Source organism: Mauremys reevesii, linkage group 15, assembly GCF_016161935.1.
Source record: "Mauremys reevesii isolate NIE-2019 linkage group 15, ASM1616193v1, whole genome shotgun sequence".
NCBI lineage: Eukaryota > Metazoa > Chordata > Testudines > Geoemydidae > Mauremys > Mauremys reevesii.
Genome location: NC_052637.1, coordinates 19,352,109 through 19,370,698, shown reverse-complemented (window position 1 = coordinate 19,370,698; position 18,590 = coordinate 19,352,109). Strand labels below are relative to the sequence as shown.

The window sequence follows — 18,590 nt, the reverse complement described above, 5'->3', positions numbered from 1 at the left end:
ACTGAGATCCAAAACTCTTTCTAAATCTGTCTTCAATACAAAATCTAGAAAAGAAGTCCAAGCAATTAGTAAGGAATGCTGACTCTGCAAAATAACTATTGCTAATAAACAGCTGGTAAGGAAGTACTTGGGAAATGTGAATACCTACTGTGCAAATCAGCTGTTCTGGGTGGTGTGTCTAACAAGCTTACTGATCCACTACCATTTCTTTTTTTAAAACTCAGGGACAATTCAGGAGGTAATGAAATACTGGAGAAATGGAAATTTAGCACCTTATTTTCAGTGAAGAATGATTCTGGCAAATACCACCCTAGAAGTGGAACTTCTCTCTCTAGCTGAAAGAGAGTAATGCAAGGGCATGAATATCTGATAATGCATCCAGTTTGGTGGAGATTTCTGGTAGAAAGTAGAGATTGCTGGTAGGGTCAGTGTTCATTAACATCTTCATTACTGAACCACATTGAATAGTTTCCAACTTTGCATTACAGAAAAGGATGTTATTAATCTCCCTAGATGAAACTTTGTGACCGTATCTGGTCTTTAGTGTTCAGTTCTGGGTTCCTCAATGCCAGAAAGATATTTAAAAGTGGAAGGAATTCAGAGAAGAACACCACAACTGCTTGGGGCTGGATGGGATTTACTTAAGAGGAAAGCTTAAAAGAACCAACTGAGCTAAGCATTGACTAAGGGAGAGGGGAGGGAGTATGCTCATAATCTACAACTATTGGAAGGGTATAAAGCCCAAGGGAGAGAGAGGAGTTATTTGAAGTCATACATGGTAGGGGCGTAACTAGGAGTAATGGGATGATCTTGGGAGAACAGTCTATTGATCTGCCCTTCCATCAGTGAGGAGTGCTCTTGTGCCCATGTACAGATTTGTTACAGGCCATTTTGGTGGTCACTGGTAAGTCACTGAGCCTCGATGGGAGTTAATTCAGTTGTCTGAGTGCCCATATGATGCATCCCTCTGCTGTGGTAGCCCAGTCACCTCCATCAGTCCTCCCACTGCTGTCCCAGAGTGCACCAATCACTGAAAAAGTGGCCAGTCTGGTCAACTTTCTGTCCAGCAGTCACCTAGCAGTTTACATAGCCTTGCAAGCTGTGTGGAGCTCACTTGTAAACCATTTCAGAGCAAGGAACCTCTTTGTCCTGCGCAGTGCTTCCCAAGGTCTGGTAAATGCTGGTGCCCCTGCTTGCACCACTCCTGAAGTCCTCACCTTCATCTGCCTGGGGTGCTGGGCATGTCCATTGCCCACTGGGAATGTGGCACAGGGAGGCCAGGAGGTAGCCACTGTCCACACTGGGAGTCGAGTGCTCTGAGGGGTTGGCAGAAGGGATAGGACCAGATAGGGTGTATAAACACACCTAGCACAACAGTGAAACACCAGGAAATTCCCCCAGTGTGTCCATTCTGCTGTGAATTACACCTGGCTCTCTTATCCCACCAGTCAGTCCCTCTTGGTGATTGACAGTCCTCACTGTTAACAAATTGCACTTTATTTCTCAATTTGTTATTAAACCCATACCATAATATACAGGTGATAATTTTGAAGCCCTTCAAATTTCTCTGGTATTTAAGGAGTACTGTGGGCTCTTATGCCACTTTAACCAAAGATACAGACAGTGCTAAAATCTTTAGTTTACAAGCCAATTCAAGCAGCAAAGAATCCTGTGGCACCTTATAGACTAACAGACGTTTTGCAGCATGAGCTTTCGTGGGTGAATACCGACTTCTTCGGATGCATCGGACTGCTTGCATCCGAAGAAGTGGGTATTCACCCACGAAAGCTCATGCTGCAAAACGTCTGTTAGTCTATAAGGTGCCACAGGATTCTTTGCTGCTTCTACAGAACCAGACTAACACGGCTACCCCTCTGATACTTGAAGCCAATTCAAGTCTTCTTCCTCTCGTTGTCTATGAACTGTCAGTTCTCTTGTCAACAAAGTCTTTGTGATTTAGACTGAACTCTTTGAAACACTCAGGGTTTCTCCCAGCAGGGAAACACCGTTTCATCTTACAAACTGTACTACTCTTAGTATAATGAGTTTCTCCAGCCTCCACATTCTCAACTGAGTTAGGGATTAGGCATGATGTCTAGACAGCTAAGACAAACGATGAGTGAAATACAAGTACATGTCATACATTTTAGTCATTCGGAGGGTTTTAACTCAGGCACATGCTTTCTGGGAAGCATTTAGCTTAACATAACCATGTTGTCAGTTGGTGAAACAATATATGTATAACTAGGCTTGGCAGACTTTGTTTTTTTAATATATTTTTGACAGATCATAGAATCATAGAATCTCAGGCTTGGAAGGGACCTCAGGAGGTCATCTAGTCCAACCCCCTGCTCAAAGCAGGACCAATCCCCAACTAAATCATCCCAGCCAGGGCTTTGTCAAGCCTGACCTTAAAAACCTCTAAAGAAGGAGATTCCACCACCTTCCTAGGGAACCCATTCCAGTGCTTCACCACTCTCCTAGGGAAAAGTTTTTCCTAATATCCAACCTAAACCTCCCCCAATAAATAATGTTTATTTTAAGTAGGGTTACCATATTTCAGGTTCCCACAAAGAGGACATCGCTGGAGGGGGAGCTGGGGCGTTTACAGTTGGGAGGTGCTGGAGAGGATATTGGAGGGTGCTGGAGGTGTGTGTGTGTGTACTGGTAGGGGTACCCGGGGTGGTGGTGGAGAGGGCATTTTGGAGGGGGTGCTGGAGAAGGAGGTGCTGGAGAGGGTACTGGAGAGGTCCTCCCTGTGGGCCTCTCCCCTGCCCCAGGGCTGGGAGCCGGAGCCTGGGTGGGATCCAGCAGCTGCAGGGGAGGGATCAGTTGGGACATGGAGCGAGCTCTTTCTGAGCTGTAACATCTGCTAGGTAAAAATCCCAGACATTGCCTCTTATTTGAAAAATCTGTTCGGATAGAGGACAGAGTATCAAAAAAGAGGCCGTGTCCAGGAAAACCCAGACATATGGTAACCCTAATTTTAAGTTTTTTTTTTTCCCTTCAGTTTTTATCAATTTAAATTTTCACAGGTGAGGGAAATTATGGAGAGTAAGACAATAGGGAGAACTCAGTAAATAATTATTTCAAGACAGTAGACACTGAGTTTCAAAAAAATTAAAGCTTTAACTGTTAAAACACAAATTGTCAACATCCCATGTTAAAATATACCAAGTAAATATCCTTAAATCAAACTCTAGTAAGTTCTTAAATAATTTTTCTTACATTACCTGTCAATAAATTTCAGTTATTATTGATGGAAATATTTTTATCAGTTTCATATGTTACGGTGAAATGGCCATTTACTAATAAAAATCTAATCCTTCCAAGACTGTGTATAAGTCATTTTGCTACTTATCAGTTGGAACTGGCTTGTTCTCCAGCTCATCTGCACAGTTGCAATGACTGGTTCCTTGAGTTAGCTAGAGAGTTCATTCATTCAGGCAATTCACTCAGGGTGCTGTGATACCAAGTTCTTGTCTCTTCCAGATTTTGCAGCAGTCTCCCTAGATGGTACTTTAACCCAGGGGTCCCCAACGCGGTGCCCGCGGGCGCCATGGCACCCGGCCGGACATCTAAGTGCACCTGCGTACTGGCTGGCGGACGAGCATCCGCCGAAATACAGCTGACAAGCTGCGTCATCCAGAGGCGTCGCTGCCAAAATGCTGCCGAATCAGCGGCGACGACTCTGGATGCTGCTGCTTGTCGGCGGCATTTCGGCAGATGCTCATCTGCTGCCACGGTCCTCTGTGGCTTGTCGAAAAAGGTTGGGGGCCACTGCTTTAACCAATACGATTAATAGGTGCTTGTCAGTGATAGGCTTTAGTTGTTAACAGCAGGACGTGTGTTCACTGGGCTAGGTAATGAGTCTTTCTTGTCCAGCTGATTCTGGTGCATGGAGTACCATGCTGAACAACACAGGGCATATTATACATGATGCAGCAAAGCACAGTCAGATAGCAACCCAGGCTTTTGCCAATGATTTGAAAAGTCCATCTAGGTTATAAACTGTGTCACTTCTCATCATCATGATAATAAAATACTGATGGAATAGAATAGATACTAATACATCATCTTGCGTCTCTCCAAATACAGAACAAAAAAAGTTGTGGAATACGTCTACCTTTTGTGAATCGTGGTTAATAATTTTATGTCCTTATCATAATGGCACTATACCACTGTTTGGATTTCATTTGTTTTTGACACATTTAAAGAATTGCTTCTTACTGGCCATAGATTTTTCACTGATATCTTTATCAGTAATTTGCATTTCCTAACAGCTGTAGTCATTGCTACCAGCTTCCTCATTTTTTCAATTTTGTTTGTTTATATTTTAATTGCTGTTTTAATTTCCTGCTGAACCAGAATGATTTGTTAACCAAAGAAGCCTTCTTATCTCATTGTAGAGTTGTGGGGTTGGGGGCATCTAACAGAGCATTTTTGTGTCTGTTGCTGATATTGTGTGGATTATAAAGACCTGGCCTATTTGCAAGATTGGGAAAGTCATTCTCAGGGGTTGAGGACTGTGGGAGGTGCTTGTGAAAATACAGGTGGTCTAAAAGTCAGTTGCGACTGTGAAGAATTTGGAAACTGCTACATTAGAGGATTGTTGCCTGAAGGACTGTGGAGAAAAGCTGGGTTTGGGAGATGGCAGATGGCTTGGGATACAGGACTTGGGAGCATGTTCCAGGGTTAAGGGGCAGTTTGGGGATAAGCATGGAGATACTTGTGGAAGGAGTGCACAAAGAGGGAGTCTGAACTGGCCAAGCACAAGATGTGCACAGGAGAGTTGCAGGGACCTAGCAAAGAGATGAAGCTGGTCATAGTGTGGTAAGAGAGGCCATGGAAAAAGCAACCTGCTCTTTCTATTATCTTTGATCAGCACCTGGAGGCAGGGGAGCAGCTGCTTACTGAGCTTGCAAATTAAGTTCCTTGGAATGTCTCTCTCCACCTGTGCAAGAGTAGTTAAAGCAAATGTGTCTCACACACACACACCCGCGGCTGGTTTCCTTGGCAGTAAGGACAGGAAGAGACAGAGCAGTCTTGGGTTTCTTGGAAAATCAACATCTCCTGAAGCTCATTCCCAGTATGAAAGCAAGGAAGGGAAGAGGCCTGACAGGCTGAACCAGCGGTAGTGGGAGCTCTCTTAACCATAGATTCACTCCTCTTCCCATTGAAGGCAAAGGTGAAACTTTTGTTGATCGCGGTGGGAGTCAGACTGAGCCCAGTGTGCAAGAGTATGTTCAAGAGGGGCCTGTCGGTAAGGTAAACCCAGGCAGGGTTTGTGCTTCATGGGATTCCAGGGATGGGTGAGGTTTGGAATAGGCTTGGTTCTCAGTCTGTGGAAGCCAGGGGTCCTCCCCCACCCCTGCCTTCATGGCTCCAGCATAGAGTAGTCTCATGCTCCTGTGGGGTTCGGCGGGCCAGCATGCTGTGTGAGGTAATGCCAACATGGTCATTGTGGCTTCCATTCTCACAGTGCCAGGGACATCACACTATAGAACCAGAGGCTGTAGAAACTGTGACTATGGCACAAGGATGGCCAAACCGCGGCTCATGAGCCGCATGCAGCTTTTACAATTAAAGTGCGGCTTGCGGAGCCCTGCAGCATTCTCCACCTACCAGACTTGGGGGAGGGGGAGGGCAGCTCGGGACCTCTGTTTTGCAGGGGAATGGTGGGGTTGGGGCTTCTGCCAGTGGGGAGGGTGTTCTTGGGGCTTCAGCCCTGCAAGGTGCATCTGTCGGGGATCGGGGCTTCAGCAGGAGTGGGCTGAAGCCCCAAGCCCCGGCAGGCACATCCTGTGAGGCAGAAGCCCCAAAGTCCGGCAGGCACACCTCGGCTCTTGAACTTCTGAATATGGTTGTATGTGGCTCGAAGGGTCAGGAAGTTTGGCCAGCAATGCTATGGTGTATTGCAGTGGTTTTCAAACTTTTTAGGTTGCACCCCTTTCCAAATAATGGAGCCTACCACGTTCCCCTTTCTGAGATAGTGTCATAATATACATATGATTAGATTGCCAAGTCTTACTAAATAAAATGCATTGTCCACCATTGCAGGATTTTTCTCACATACTTCCTGACAAGAGCATGCATACCCCTAGGGACACAAGTACCCATTTGAAAACCACTGTGTATTGCATTATGTTAGCAGGTGACCACGTCATCCAAGTGCATTGTGATAATGCATATGCACAATGGCAGAGTAGAAGGTGTGCACACACCCTTGACACTGGTATTTCCTGCTTTGTGGGCAACTCCCATTGTAATCACAGGGTTACATTGATGTTGGGATTGTCATTTTGTCCCAGAGGGCGTTTCACGTGGGCAGTATGCCATACCGACCCGGCAGTGTCTGTCAGGAGCTCCCCAGTTGACTGCACACAGGAAGCAACACTTTCATTTTGCCTTTTGACATTTTACTGCTTTTCCCAAGTATTTTTCAAAGGTCCTTTCAGTCTAATCCACTTTGGAGATCAAAGCAAAGAGGGGAAAAGTGCAGTGTTAGAAATCAGTTCCAATAGGGTGTTAAACTATTCTCTATCTGCTGTAAATGGTCCAGTGTACAGGGACTGAGAGCTGCTCCCCAAATCCTCCTCTGTTCTGGGTGTAGAGGACAAAAGGCTTAACTCCAAGAGATTGGCCAGCCCAGTCCTAAGATCCTCTGAAAATCCCTCCAGCTGATGATATGATTTGGTCCAAGAGCAGCTCCTTGAGGTAGAGGTAAAGAAGACAAGACTTGTGCATTTCAGAGTTATTGCTGAGTCACTTGGCAGGAATTTGTCTCTGTAAAGCCCTTTAACAATTCAAAAAATGAATAGACTTTCCACCTGACATAAATGTAAAGAGACTGTACAGTGCCTTGCCTTAGCTGTGCTTAGCACAGATCACACCCAGAAGCCTTTAGAGAAGCTGGAGTACTTGGGGATGGGAAAGGGAGGAACAAAAAAGCCATTGCTAGAGGTAAACAGTTGTTTTCTGCAAAAAGTCAAACGTGTTTACCAGGGCTGTACTGTTCGACATGTACTGTATAAAACCTCTGGAGTTTGTTTTCCTTTGTATTGCTGCTCTTTGGAAAATTGTTCCCATTTCATGCTATGGCTAACTCAGCTGGTTAAAGCATGGTGCTAGTAACACCGAGGTCATGGGTTCAAGCCCCATGCTGGCCACTCTGGGTGCAGGATGGAGAGGGTGGCTTCTGCTCTTTTGTGGGGGAGGGATAGCTCAGTAGTTTGAGCATTGGCCTGCAAAACCCAGGGTTGTGAGTTCAATCTCTGAGGGGCCCATTTAGGGATATGGGCAAAAATCTGTTGGATGATTTAATTGGGGGTTGGTCCTGCTTTGAACAGGGGGTTGGACTAGAACTAGATAGATCTCCTGAGGTTCCTTCCAACCCTGATATTCTATGAAATAATAGAATACCATTTAAATTCTATGAAATATGATACAAGAGAGACCTTTTAAAAATAATTTTAAATATAAAATCTAGCCCCCTGGAATCCCTGTGGAAAAGTGGAAAAGTGAGTGAGGGGGAAAGGGAGAAAAAGGACAAGTTGGAAGAGATAACTGAAGAGGGGGTCATTGGCACAGTGAAGAGCTGGAGCCTGCAAAAGCCTATGAGCACGGAGCAGTCCCATTGATTTTGCTGGGGCTATTCACAGATGGATACACTGAGTACATATAGAACAATATATTGCATAAATCTCTTGATACCACAGTGATCAGCAGGTCAAGACAGAGATTAGAGTTTATGGCTGCAATCTGCTTCCTTTCCACAGCTTTGCCCCATATTTAATCGTACACTTTGTTTTGTTATTGTAGGGTTGCTCAGTAGCGGCGTGCACATCCAAGCACTTCACTTGTTAATATAGGTTTGCTCAGCAGTGCTGTGTGCAGCCCAGCACCTCATTTATTATTGTAGGGTTGCTTAGCAGTGTGCACAGCCAAGAGCTTGTGAGCGCTAGACTGTGCACATTGGTTTTCAATTTTAGGATAACTTATCCAAGAACAGTTGAACCCAGTGAATTTGGCAATATATCTGAGTATTTTCTCACCACACCTGATAGAGTCTCTGTACTTTCTATTGAGAGGAAGCAGTTTTCTTGTTGATGTTTTTACTATCAAATCTTACTGCAAAACACAAGGAAAGTCATTCGTAAGTATTTATTATTTTTTAAAACTCAGACAGCTTTAAAAGAAACCCCAGGACTCCTCCATCATCCACAATGGCTTTGAAAACAGCACGTATAACAACAACAAAGGACTTCGTTTCCCTAGTAACTGAAGATCTGTTTACTGTGGTACAAAGCTGTTTCTCCTCCCTTTGTTTAATGGAAACTCACTTTGTCTGGATCCTGTCTGTCTCATCTGCATGTCCAAGTGCCCATCGTTGTTGCTGTGACAGCACTGAGGAGAATCTCACAGCAGGTTCTTTTCCGAATGAGGCCATATCTGCACATGTGCTACAGTGCAACTACATCAGTGCAGCTATGCCTCCGTAGCGCCACAGTGTAGACACTTCCTAGAGCAACAGAAGGGTTTTTTCTGTTCATATAGGTAATCCACCTCCTAGAGCAGAGGTAGCTAGGTCGATGGAAGAGTTCTTCTTCAGTACCACAGTCTGAAAGGGCAGAAACCCAGCAATGCGTCTGCACTCAGAGATCAGGAGTCCTGGGCAGAGTTCCAGTCCAGTGGTGAGTCTTGGGTGCTCCTGGTCATCTTCTGCTCCAATAATCTTTCCCAGCAAACCCCTTCGGTACCCTCTTCTGCCACTTTCTGCAACGCCACACAGAGCGACAACCTCCCCCACTTAACTAGCTAACAGCCTCTCTCCTTATTCACAGGCTCCAGTACTCACGGCCCCACACCACTTGGGTCAGCAGGGATACTAGGTGCAGCTCTGGTGTGTCCTTCTCGGGCCAGTGCTCCACTTGGCTCCTGTCCTGGGGTGTCCCTGGTTGGCCACCCTGTCCTTCCTGGGCTTTGGGCAGGTTCTCAGCTGCTTCACTCTGTGAGGGTCTGCTTGCTGCATCCCTTCTGTCTGGAGCCCCAGACACACCCACCCTGTCACTCTCCCTCTCATCCTGCTCTCGCCCCTGCCCCTCCCCCCCCCAAAAAACTCAGCACATCCTCTGCCAGGAACAATCAGCTCCTCCCTCCCCCCCCCCCCGGACAAAGATTTAAAGGGGCCATGCTCTCTAAACCCCAAGGGAGTTACACTAGTAAAAGGTACTGTGTACATCCTCTGAAACTAGATTGAACCAAGAAACTTCCTACCTTGTTTTTCTGGTATCGTAGTTTACCTCTTATCTCTGCTCTGAACACAGCATTTCAGGTATCAAAGAGCATGAAGGCACCTCCTAGGTTTGTACTAGGGTAGAACAATCACATCTCTTGTCCTCTTCCTTTGGGACATTCCAATTCAGGCCAGTGAGATTAACTCCCTTTCTGTTGCTATGGTAAACCAGTCATCTGTCCTGATCTTGTCAGCTTCCCTATTTGCTCAAGCCAAAACTTACTTCAGTGAATGCAAGGGGTTATGGGATACTTAGCATAAGTGAGCAGGGTTATGTAAAAATCATAGTCCATTTAGGCTATATAACTGCTGTAATATTTGTGCTTAATACATGCTAATAACTATATGGTGTGGCTAACACATATTATTAATATGATATATATCTATGCTAGCTAGCATATATTAGTCAACAGGTACGTATGCCCTGTCACAATTTCCATCTCTGAGATTTGTAAGGCACAACTTGGGTCGTGTCTACACTACAAAGTTAAGTCTACTTCATGTAAGTCAGCATCGAGCCTCCAATTTAAGCAAGTTGATCTTGCATGTCTACACTATGTTCATTGTGTCGGAGGAATGCATCCCCACTAGCAGGGCTAGCATCGATGCACAGAGCACTGCACTATGGGTAGCTATCCCACAGTGCATGTAGCCAAGTGGAATTTTGGGTTGGGCTTGCACTGCCTTATGGGACGAAACATTGGCGTGGGTGGTCATGGGAACATGGTGTTAACCCCCCATAATACACTTACCTCCCTCTCTCCCTCCCTCCCTGAAATCAACTGCAAACAAACCAAGCCTTTTTCGCACCTTTTTTTGTAAGCTTGGGTTACCCGTGCGGATGCCACAACATGATAAGCATGGACCCTGCTCAGCTGTATGCTGTTGTTGTGAGCATTATAAACACCTCGCGCCTTATCCTGCAGTATTTACACAGCTGATACAGGAGCCACCACATGGAACAATGTGATGCCACGTAAGCAGCCCTGCTGGAAAAACAGAGCGGAGCAATTCACAGTTGCTGGCAACAGTCATGCATCACCTTGATGCGGTTGAGCACCGTTTCTGGGCCTGGGAAACAAGCGCTGACTGGTGGAACCGCATTGTTATGCAGCTGTGGGATGACGAGCAGTGGCTGCAGAACTTCTGAATGTGTAAGGCCACTTTCCAGAACTGTGTGAAGAGCTTTCCCCAGCCCTGAAGCGCAGCAATACTAAAATGAGAGCTGCTCTGACAGTTGAGAAGCAAGTGGGGATTGTGGAAGCTTGCAGTGCCAGACAGCTACCAGTCAATGGGTCATCAATTTGGAGTGAGTAAATCTACCATGGGATCTGTTATGATCCAAGTTTGCAAGGCCATCAACAGACTTCTGCTAAGAAGGGTAGTGACTCTGAGCAAGGTGCAGGACATAGTGGATGGTTTTACCGTGATGAGGTTCCCTAACTGCAGTGGGGCAGTAGATGGAATGCATATCCCTATCTTGGCACCAGACCACCTTGCCAAAGAGTACATAAACCAAAAGGCATATTTCTCAATGGTGTTTCAAGTGCTGGTGGATCATAGGGGCCATTTCACCAATATCAACATGGGATGGTTGGGGAAAGGTGCATGGCACGTGCATATGTTAAGAACACAGGTCTGTTCAGAAAGCTGCAAACAGGTACTTTCTTTCCAGACTGCAAAATAACCATTGGTGATGTTGCAATGCCAATTGTGATCCTGGGAGACCCAGCCTACCCCTTGCTCCCATGGCTCATGAAGCCATACACAGGCAGCCTGGACAGCAGTAAGGGCTCACCCATAGGCTAAGCAAGTGCAGAATGGTGGTGGAATGTGCTTTTGGACATTTAAAAGGTTGCTGGTATTGTTTGCTTACTACGTTAGACCTCAGTGAAAGTAATATCCCCATTGTTATTGCTGCCTTCTGTGTGCTCCATAATACCTGTGAAACAAAGGGAGAAAAGTTTCCGCTGGGGTGGGGGGTTGAGGCAGATTGCTTGGCAGCCAATTTTGAGCAGCCAGACACCAGGGCAATAAGAACAGCACATCAAGGAACTCTCCATCTCCATGAGGCTTTGAAAACCAGTTTCAGCAATGAGCCAGAGTCATGTGACACTTATCTGTGTTCCTTACCAAACTGTCCTCTCCATTGCATTTTCTCCCCTGTGAACTCCACCTCACCAACCACTGGGTGTTGAATGAAAAAATAGCCTTTTCTCCTCAATCTGTTAAGTTTTATTATGCACACAAACACACAGAGACAGCAAAGAAAAGTAAGATAATCTGGGGCAAAAGCAGGGATAGCTCAGTGGTTTGAGCATTGGCCTGCTAAACCCAGCGTTGTGAGTTCAGTCCTTGAGGGGGCCACTTAGGGATGTGGGGCAAAAATTGGTCCTGCTAGTGAAGGCAGGGGGCTGGACTCCATGACCTTTCAAGGTCCCTTCCAGTTCTAGGAGATTGGTATACCTTTAACACTGTGGTGCGAGAAACAAGGAACACTTGCTTACAGATGCACTACAGTAACTATCAAAGGTCTGGGAATGGGCACCTTCTGGTCCTTGTACCCTCCCCTGGTGTTAAGTGCAAGGGATACCGAATTCCCCGTCCTCCTCCTCATAGGATGTTTGCGGGAGGAGGATGTAGAACTGGGTGATTATGGCAGCAGATTCAGCATAGGCTGCAGAAGGACTCTAGCATCCAGCTGCCTTTCTTGAACCTCAACCAGAGGCCTCAACATGTCTGATTACTCCTTCATAATCCGCAGCATCTCCTCCTGCTCTTGTTCCCTGCATGCTCTCCAGTCCTCCCTGTCCATGTCCAGGTTCTCGGACAGTGCAATCCTCCATGCTCTGAGCTCCGTCTTGTCACTCTGGGGGCGTGCATTAACTCATTGAACATGTCCTCCCAAATCTTCTTTTTTGCGCCTTCAAATCTGGGAATGTCTCTGTACCAGTGTGCGTCGACAGACTAGTTTTCAGCTGCAAGGAATGCAAAGCACCAGGGTAGCATTGATAGTGCATAGATTGTTTCTGGTGCAAGGTTAATTTTTTTTTATTAAAAAAAACACACCCATCAATACACTTCACTGCAAACCACAATGTAATCACAACCGCTGGCTACTGCAAGAGTCGGTTTGCTGCTCCGGCCATGGTGAGTAACGACACGAGGCATGGGTGTGCTGCTGCTTTTGTGAAGACATCCTTAGATTCCCTTTCCCCTAGCAACCTGAGGAGAGGCACCGGTGTAAAGCCCCCAAATAGTTAATTTTTTAAAAAAAAGCAGCACCGGGTTGGAGGGGAAAGGAGACAAACAGGAAGCTGCCCTCCTTTTTTTTTTTTCAATTCTGCTTGCAATACACAGTTATCTCTTACAACCACAACCACAGCACGTTTGGGAAAACATCGTTGTGTGATGCAGATTTCACCAAACGGGGTGAATTACTTGTTGAATTGTTTGCAGTTTAAGGGCTAGCATTGAAAACTTCCCCCATTTCTCCCCTATGCGCTATCACTCTCCTGAGAGTAACAGAGCAAATGCTGCAAGTGTCTGGGTAGAGACCTGGTCCTTATGCTACAATGCTGTGTCCTTATGCTGCAATGATGCCAGCAGAGGTAAAACTGGAGTGGCATGGGAAAGTGTCCTACCATGGTGGACAAAATAAGGCAGCCCTTCCCAGAAGCCCTCTGCAAAGGATTGCGGAGTACTTTCATGAAAGCTTCCTAGAGATCTCCATGAAGGATTCCTGGGCCATCCCCGTACACATAAACAGTCTTTTTTTCAGAGAGCATCCTCTGTGTAGCTGGAGTGGCCACCGATACCTACTACACCTACTTTTTTGTTGAGATTAAATATTAATAGCATGTAACCCCTACAGTTTGATTGGCAATGTGTATTCACCAGATGTGCCTTCCCTGGCATCACGCTGCACCGCCAACTGGTCCTCTGAAGGGATGGGCTCCAGGGTTAAAAACAGTTCTTGGCTGTCAGGGAGCGGGAATCCTCCACGTGCCTGCCTCACATTCTCCTCCTCCTCCTCCTCTTGTCAGCAATGTCCTCCTCGTTGTTGCTCGAGGTCGCCCAGAGCTCCTAGGAGCGTTTTGGGGTAGTGATGAGGTCACCGCTGAGAATCGCAAGCAGCTCCTCATAAAAGTGACATGTCTGTGGGGCAGAACCAGAGGAATTATTCACCTCCCTTGTCTTCTGGTACGCTTGCCGAAGCTCCTTTATTTTCACACGGCACTGCTGCGTGTCCCTGGTGTAGCCCTTCTCCCCCATATCCCGCACAATCTTGGCATAGATGTCAGCATTTCTTCTGCTGGATCGGAACTGTGCCTGCACAGACTCTTCTCCCCACACAGCAATAAGATCTAGCATCTCTTGTGTACTCCATTCTGGAGCGTGTTTGTGGCCTTGAGTCTCCATGATCAGCTGTGCTGGATGAATGGACTATAAGGTGGATAGAAAGCTGGCTAGATCATCAAGCTCAATGGATAGTGATCAATGGCTCAATGTCTAGTTGACAACCGGTATCAAGCAGAGCACCCCAGGGATCGGGCTTGTTCAACATCTTCATTAATGATCTGGATGATGGGATGGATTGCACTCTCAGCAAGTTTGTGGATGACACTAAGATGGGGGGAGAGGTAGATATGCTGGAGGGTACGGGTAGGGTCCAAAGGGACCTAGACAAATTGGAGGATTGGACCAAAATAAATCTGATGAGGTTCAACAAGGAGAAGTGCAGAGTCCTGCACTTAGGACGGAAGAATCTCATGCACTACTATACGCTGGGGACTGACTGGCTAAGCGGCAGTTCTGCAGAAAAGGACTTGGGGATTACAGTGGACAAGAAGCTGGATATGAGTCAGCAGTGTGCCCTTGTTACTAAGAAGGTTAATGGCATATTGGGCTGCATTAGTAGGAGCATTGCCAGCAGATTGAGGGAAGTGATTATTCCCCTCTATTCAGCACTGGTGAGGCCACATCTGCAGTATTGCATGCAGTTTTGGGGCCCCCACTACAGAAAGGATGTGGACAAATTAGAGAGAGCCCAACAGAGGGCAACGAAAATGATATGGGGACTGGGGCACATGACTTATGAAGAGAGGCTGAGGGAACTGGGCTTATTTAGTCTGCAGAAGAGAAGAGTGAAGGGGGATTTAATAGCAACCTTCAACTACCTGAAGGGGGGTTCCAAAGAGGATGGAGCTCGGCTGTTCTCAGTGGTGACAGATGACAGAACAAGGAGCAATGATCTCAAGTTGCAGTGGGGGAGGTGTAGGCTGGATATTAGGAAAAACTATTTCACTGGGAGGGTGGTGAAACACTGGAATGGGTTACCTAGGGAGGTGGTGTAATCTCCATGCTTAGAGCTTTTTAAGTCCCGGCTTGACAAAGCCCTCACTGGGATGATTTAGTTGGTGTTGGTCCTGCTTTGAGCAGGGAGTTGGACTAGATGACCTCCTGAGGTCTCTTCCAACCCTAATCTTCTATGATTCTAGATTAGGTATTCCTGAATAACTCCAGGTATGGACATTCTTATTCCGGAATAAGAGCGCTTTGTTCCTGTTACGCTTAATTTGCTTTCAAAGTGGATTAAACTGAAGAGGAACAAGGTGCTCTTATTCTGGAATAAGAGTATTCACACATGGGGTTATTCCAGAATAGTAACTGCGTTTTGCATTTACACCCCATCTCAATCAGAATTAATTTTCAAGCATAGACAAGCTCTGAAAAAGCTGCTAGGTTTTATTGCTCTAACCCTTGGCCTTCCTTGCACATTCTTAGTTGCTGTTAATTGCTGTGCAATAGCCGCTGTCTTGGAAACTGCTCTGTGTGGGCACCTACATGAAGCCTAGTTGACTTCAGAGTGGCCTACAGGGCATTTGGCAGGACTGGGGCTTTCATTTGAATGTTCTTTGGACACATGTAAATTATCCTGCGCAATAGGAATAACAAAAAATGTGATTCTGTCAAACACCAAAGTAACCATATGTGGCTGAGGTGATGTGCAATTTGTAAAACCCTCAGTTCTGCCTGTTTCTCATGGTTCTGTTATTCTTTAGATTCTTTTGATCTTTGTTCCACTGTTTCATTAGAGATACAGGTTAAACACACTGGATGGCAGTTGCCAGAATCTGACTTCTTTCATTTTTTGAAAATGGGTACTATATTTGCTTTCATCCGAGCTGTCACTACCTCTGTGTCTTTCCAAATATCATTGTCTATAATTCAGCAAACTGAACAGCTACTTCTCTGACAGTGAGATGCATGTCACCTAGATGTGCTGGTTTGGAGGTGCACAAATTTCACTCACTTTCTTCTTATTAATTCACTAGCATTTCATTGTTTTGTACCTGCCCTGTCTGACAGGCCTTTTGCTTGTTTTTCGCAGATAAACTGCGTGACTTTTCCCCACCCAGACACAATGCAAGAACAGCAGTTGCTGAAACCCACTGAATGGAGCTACTGTGATTATTTCTGGGTAAGTAGGCAGCCAGCCACATGTCACACGCTGCAACTTCTGAGTTTCAGGAAGAGCAGAACAAATTGCTAGGTTTGTGTTACAGAGCAAATCAGAATTCAGTGTGGCAAGGTGCTGAAAAAGACACACTGCAAGGAGCAGCACCAGCTCTGCTGGTCACTTCTGCAGGACCTTTAATAAAGCACAGGGCATGGTGTGGTGCTAGAGGTGCTCTCCAGAGCAAAGAGAAAACAATGGAAAGGCTCAAGGGAGGGAACATCGCTCCTGCAGGGAGAGTGGAGTGTTTGTTAGCCTCAGACCCAACCACCAGAGCAGGCTGCACTGAGGAGAGAGGGAGCAGCTAAGGTGCTGATGTAACTCCGACAGATTCCACTGCCCAAGGTTCAATCCTGCCCGCTGACCTCTGGAGCTTAGTGCATGAGCCGCTACTGCATGAGCTAAAAGCGATATGGCTGTTAGCTAAGCCTGTAGAGCAGACTCATTAATCTCTCTCTAAGTGATCTTGGTGCCACTAGATGGGACAGAGCCCCACACCCAGAAGGTGTGTGGGTTACAGAGACAGTCTGAGAGGGCAGGAAAAGCTCCCGCTGGATGGGCAGGTAGGGAGGGCAGAGAAAAGTCCAAACTCCAGTGAGAGGAGTCAGAGGAGTCTCAGTCAATCAGAAAATTGGATGCACGGCAGCAGCAGCAGCAAGGAGCTTCAGAAAGGAGGGGGCAAGAAACACAGGAGGCAGAGAAAAAACCTACCTTAATGGTAAAGAAACAGCAGGAAACTCCTAAAAGAATGCTTCTGTAGACACACAGTAATTCTTGTGAAGGGAGATGGGTCAGTGTCTCCTGTAACCTTTCTAGTGAACTGAAACTCTGCTGATATATCAGCCTGGCCAAAGGGGATAAGCCATTCTGAGTAGTTTCATGTTGTATCAGGACTTGCTAATAATTGTGATGAGCACCAGGATAGGTACTGATGCTTTGCCGAACCAGTTGCAGGACTGGGGCCACCATCTCCCCGTCTGTACTATGGGAGATGAGGCGGATCACATTCTGCTGATGTCAAGCCCAACGCCAGAAAAGAAGAACGTGTGGAAAATACTTAAGACACTGACGTCTGTTGCACAGGGGATGCTGAGCAGCCCCCCTGAACATTACCTGGGAATCGTCTGAATGTAAATCTCAGTGCACTGCAGCTCAGCTAACAGATATGCGGAGTACAAAGCCAGAGTCACTCCAGCTGAAGTCTTGGGGACAAGAACCAAAGAATGGAAAACATGTCTAGCTTGCAGTACCCTCCCTGTCTCTGTCTTCCCCCATCCCCAACAATCTTGGGAAATGGTGCCGGCCTGAGGAGCTGAATGCCAAAATGCAGGAGCTGTACAGCTGGTGAGATAGCTTCTGTCAGAAAATGCTGGCTCAACCAAATCAAAATGTTTTCGGGTCGCAAATCAATTTCATCTAAATTTTCAATTGGAAATTATCGAAATGTTTTATTTGACTTTATCATTTTACTTTTATGATAGAACAGAATAGCTGAAATGATGAATGAAATGTTTCAGAATATTTCATTTATGAAAAATGTAGAGACTTCAGCTTTGGGTCCCCACTTGAGGCAAAACAAAATTTCAAAGATCTCAGCATTTCCTGTGGGATGGAAATTCCATTATTTGACATGCTCCACCATTATTCAGAGTTTCAAAGTGACATTTGGCATAATAGATCCCAAGGTGATGCCCACAATAAAACAGCCATTGCCTGAGGCTGGCCATGCTCAGAACCATGTACAGAACTACAGAAAGAGTTTCCCAGCAGATTTAGTAACAGAGCTGCCAATGGCTGACAGTGGTGTAGCTCAAATGGCACAGAGCCAGAGAAAAATACCCCCAACATGATGAATGACACAGAGGCCTCTCCTGGTCAGTGAGAGAAGCTATTACTGGTGTCCAGATGACAGACACTGAAAGCTCTAAATAATTAAGAATTTCTTCACTTACCTCCCAGGTTTGTTTCCTGGAAGTGCTAGATGCAAGTCGTAGCTTATGGGTTACTGTCTGACATTTGTGCACTTTACTGCACATTGCTCTAGCAGCAAGGCAATTTCAGCAATTGACATTCAAAGCACCCTAAACGCATGCCCTGCTTGAGAGGAACCTCTTCCCAAGTGTTATGCACCTGGCTGAGATGGGAGTATAAGTATGGAAAAGGTCTGACATGGCAATACATTCTTTTATGAGCCTATGAATAAGACACAAGATGTGGTTCCCTGCTCTTCTCTTGGTGATCTCATCTACAAACACCGCTTTGATTATCATCTTTACCTATCTATGGTATTTATCTGGCCGACATCACCACAGTATCTGAGCACCCCACAATTTTTAATGTATTGATTCTCACATACCCCTGTTAGGTAGGGCAGCGCTGTTATCCCCATTGTACAGATAGGGACTGAGGCCCAGAGACATTAAAGCCTGGTCTACACCTAACATTTAGGTCAACCTAGGTACATCCTTCAGGTTTGTGAAAAATTCACACTCTGAGAGACTAACTTACCTAAGCCCCAGTGTAGACATTGCTATGTCAACACAAGAATCCTTCCATTGACCTAGCTACTGCCTTTCAGTGGTAGGGATTTACTACAGCAATGGAAAAACCCTTTCTGCCGCTGTAGCAAGCGTCTGCACTATGGTGTACACTGGCATAGCTGCAGCTCCATAGCTGTGCCACTGTAGCATCTGTCATGTAGACATACCCTAAGGTTGGACTTTCCAAAGGGGCCTAAGGGAGGTAGGGCCAGATTTCTAAAGCTTTCTCCAAAGA

The 18,590-nt window shown here is 46.0% G+C and overlaps 1 protein-coding gene across 9 annotated transcripts in view; it reads left to right on the top strand.

Annotated features, from left to right (window-relative positions):
* Positions 1–18,590, top strand: part of GAS7 (growth arrest specific 7) — a 222,686-nt gene that overhangs the window by 161,166 nt on the left and 42,930 nt on the right. For all 9 annotated transcript variants that reach the window (XM_039501440.1, XM_039501438.1, XM_039501439.1 and 6 more), the window contains one exon: positions 15,690–15,779. In XM_039501440.1, the coding sequence (XP_039357374.1) occupies positions 15,690–15,779 (90 nt within the window). The remainder of the gene's footprint in view (positions 1–15,689; positions 15,780–18,590) is intronic.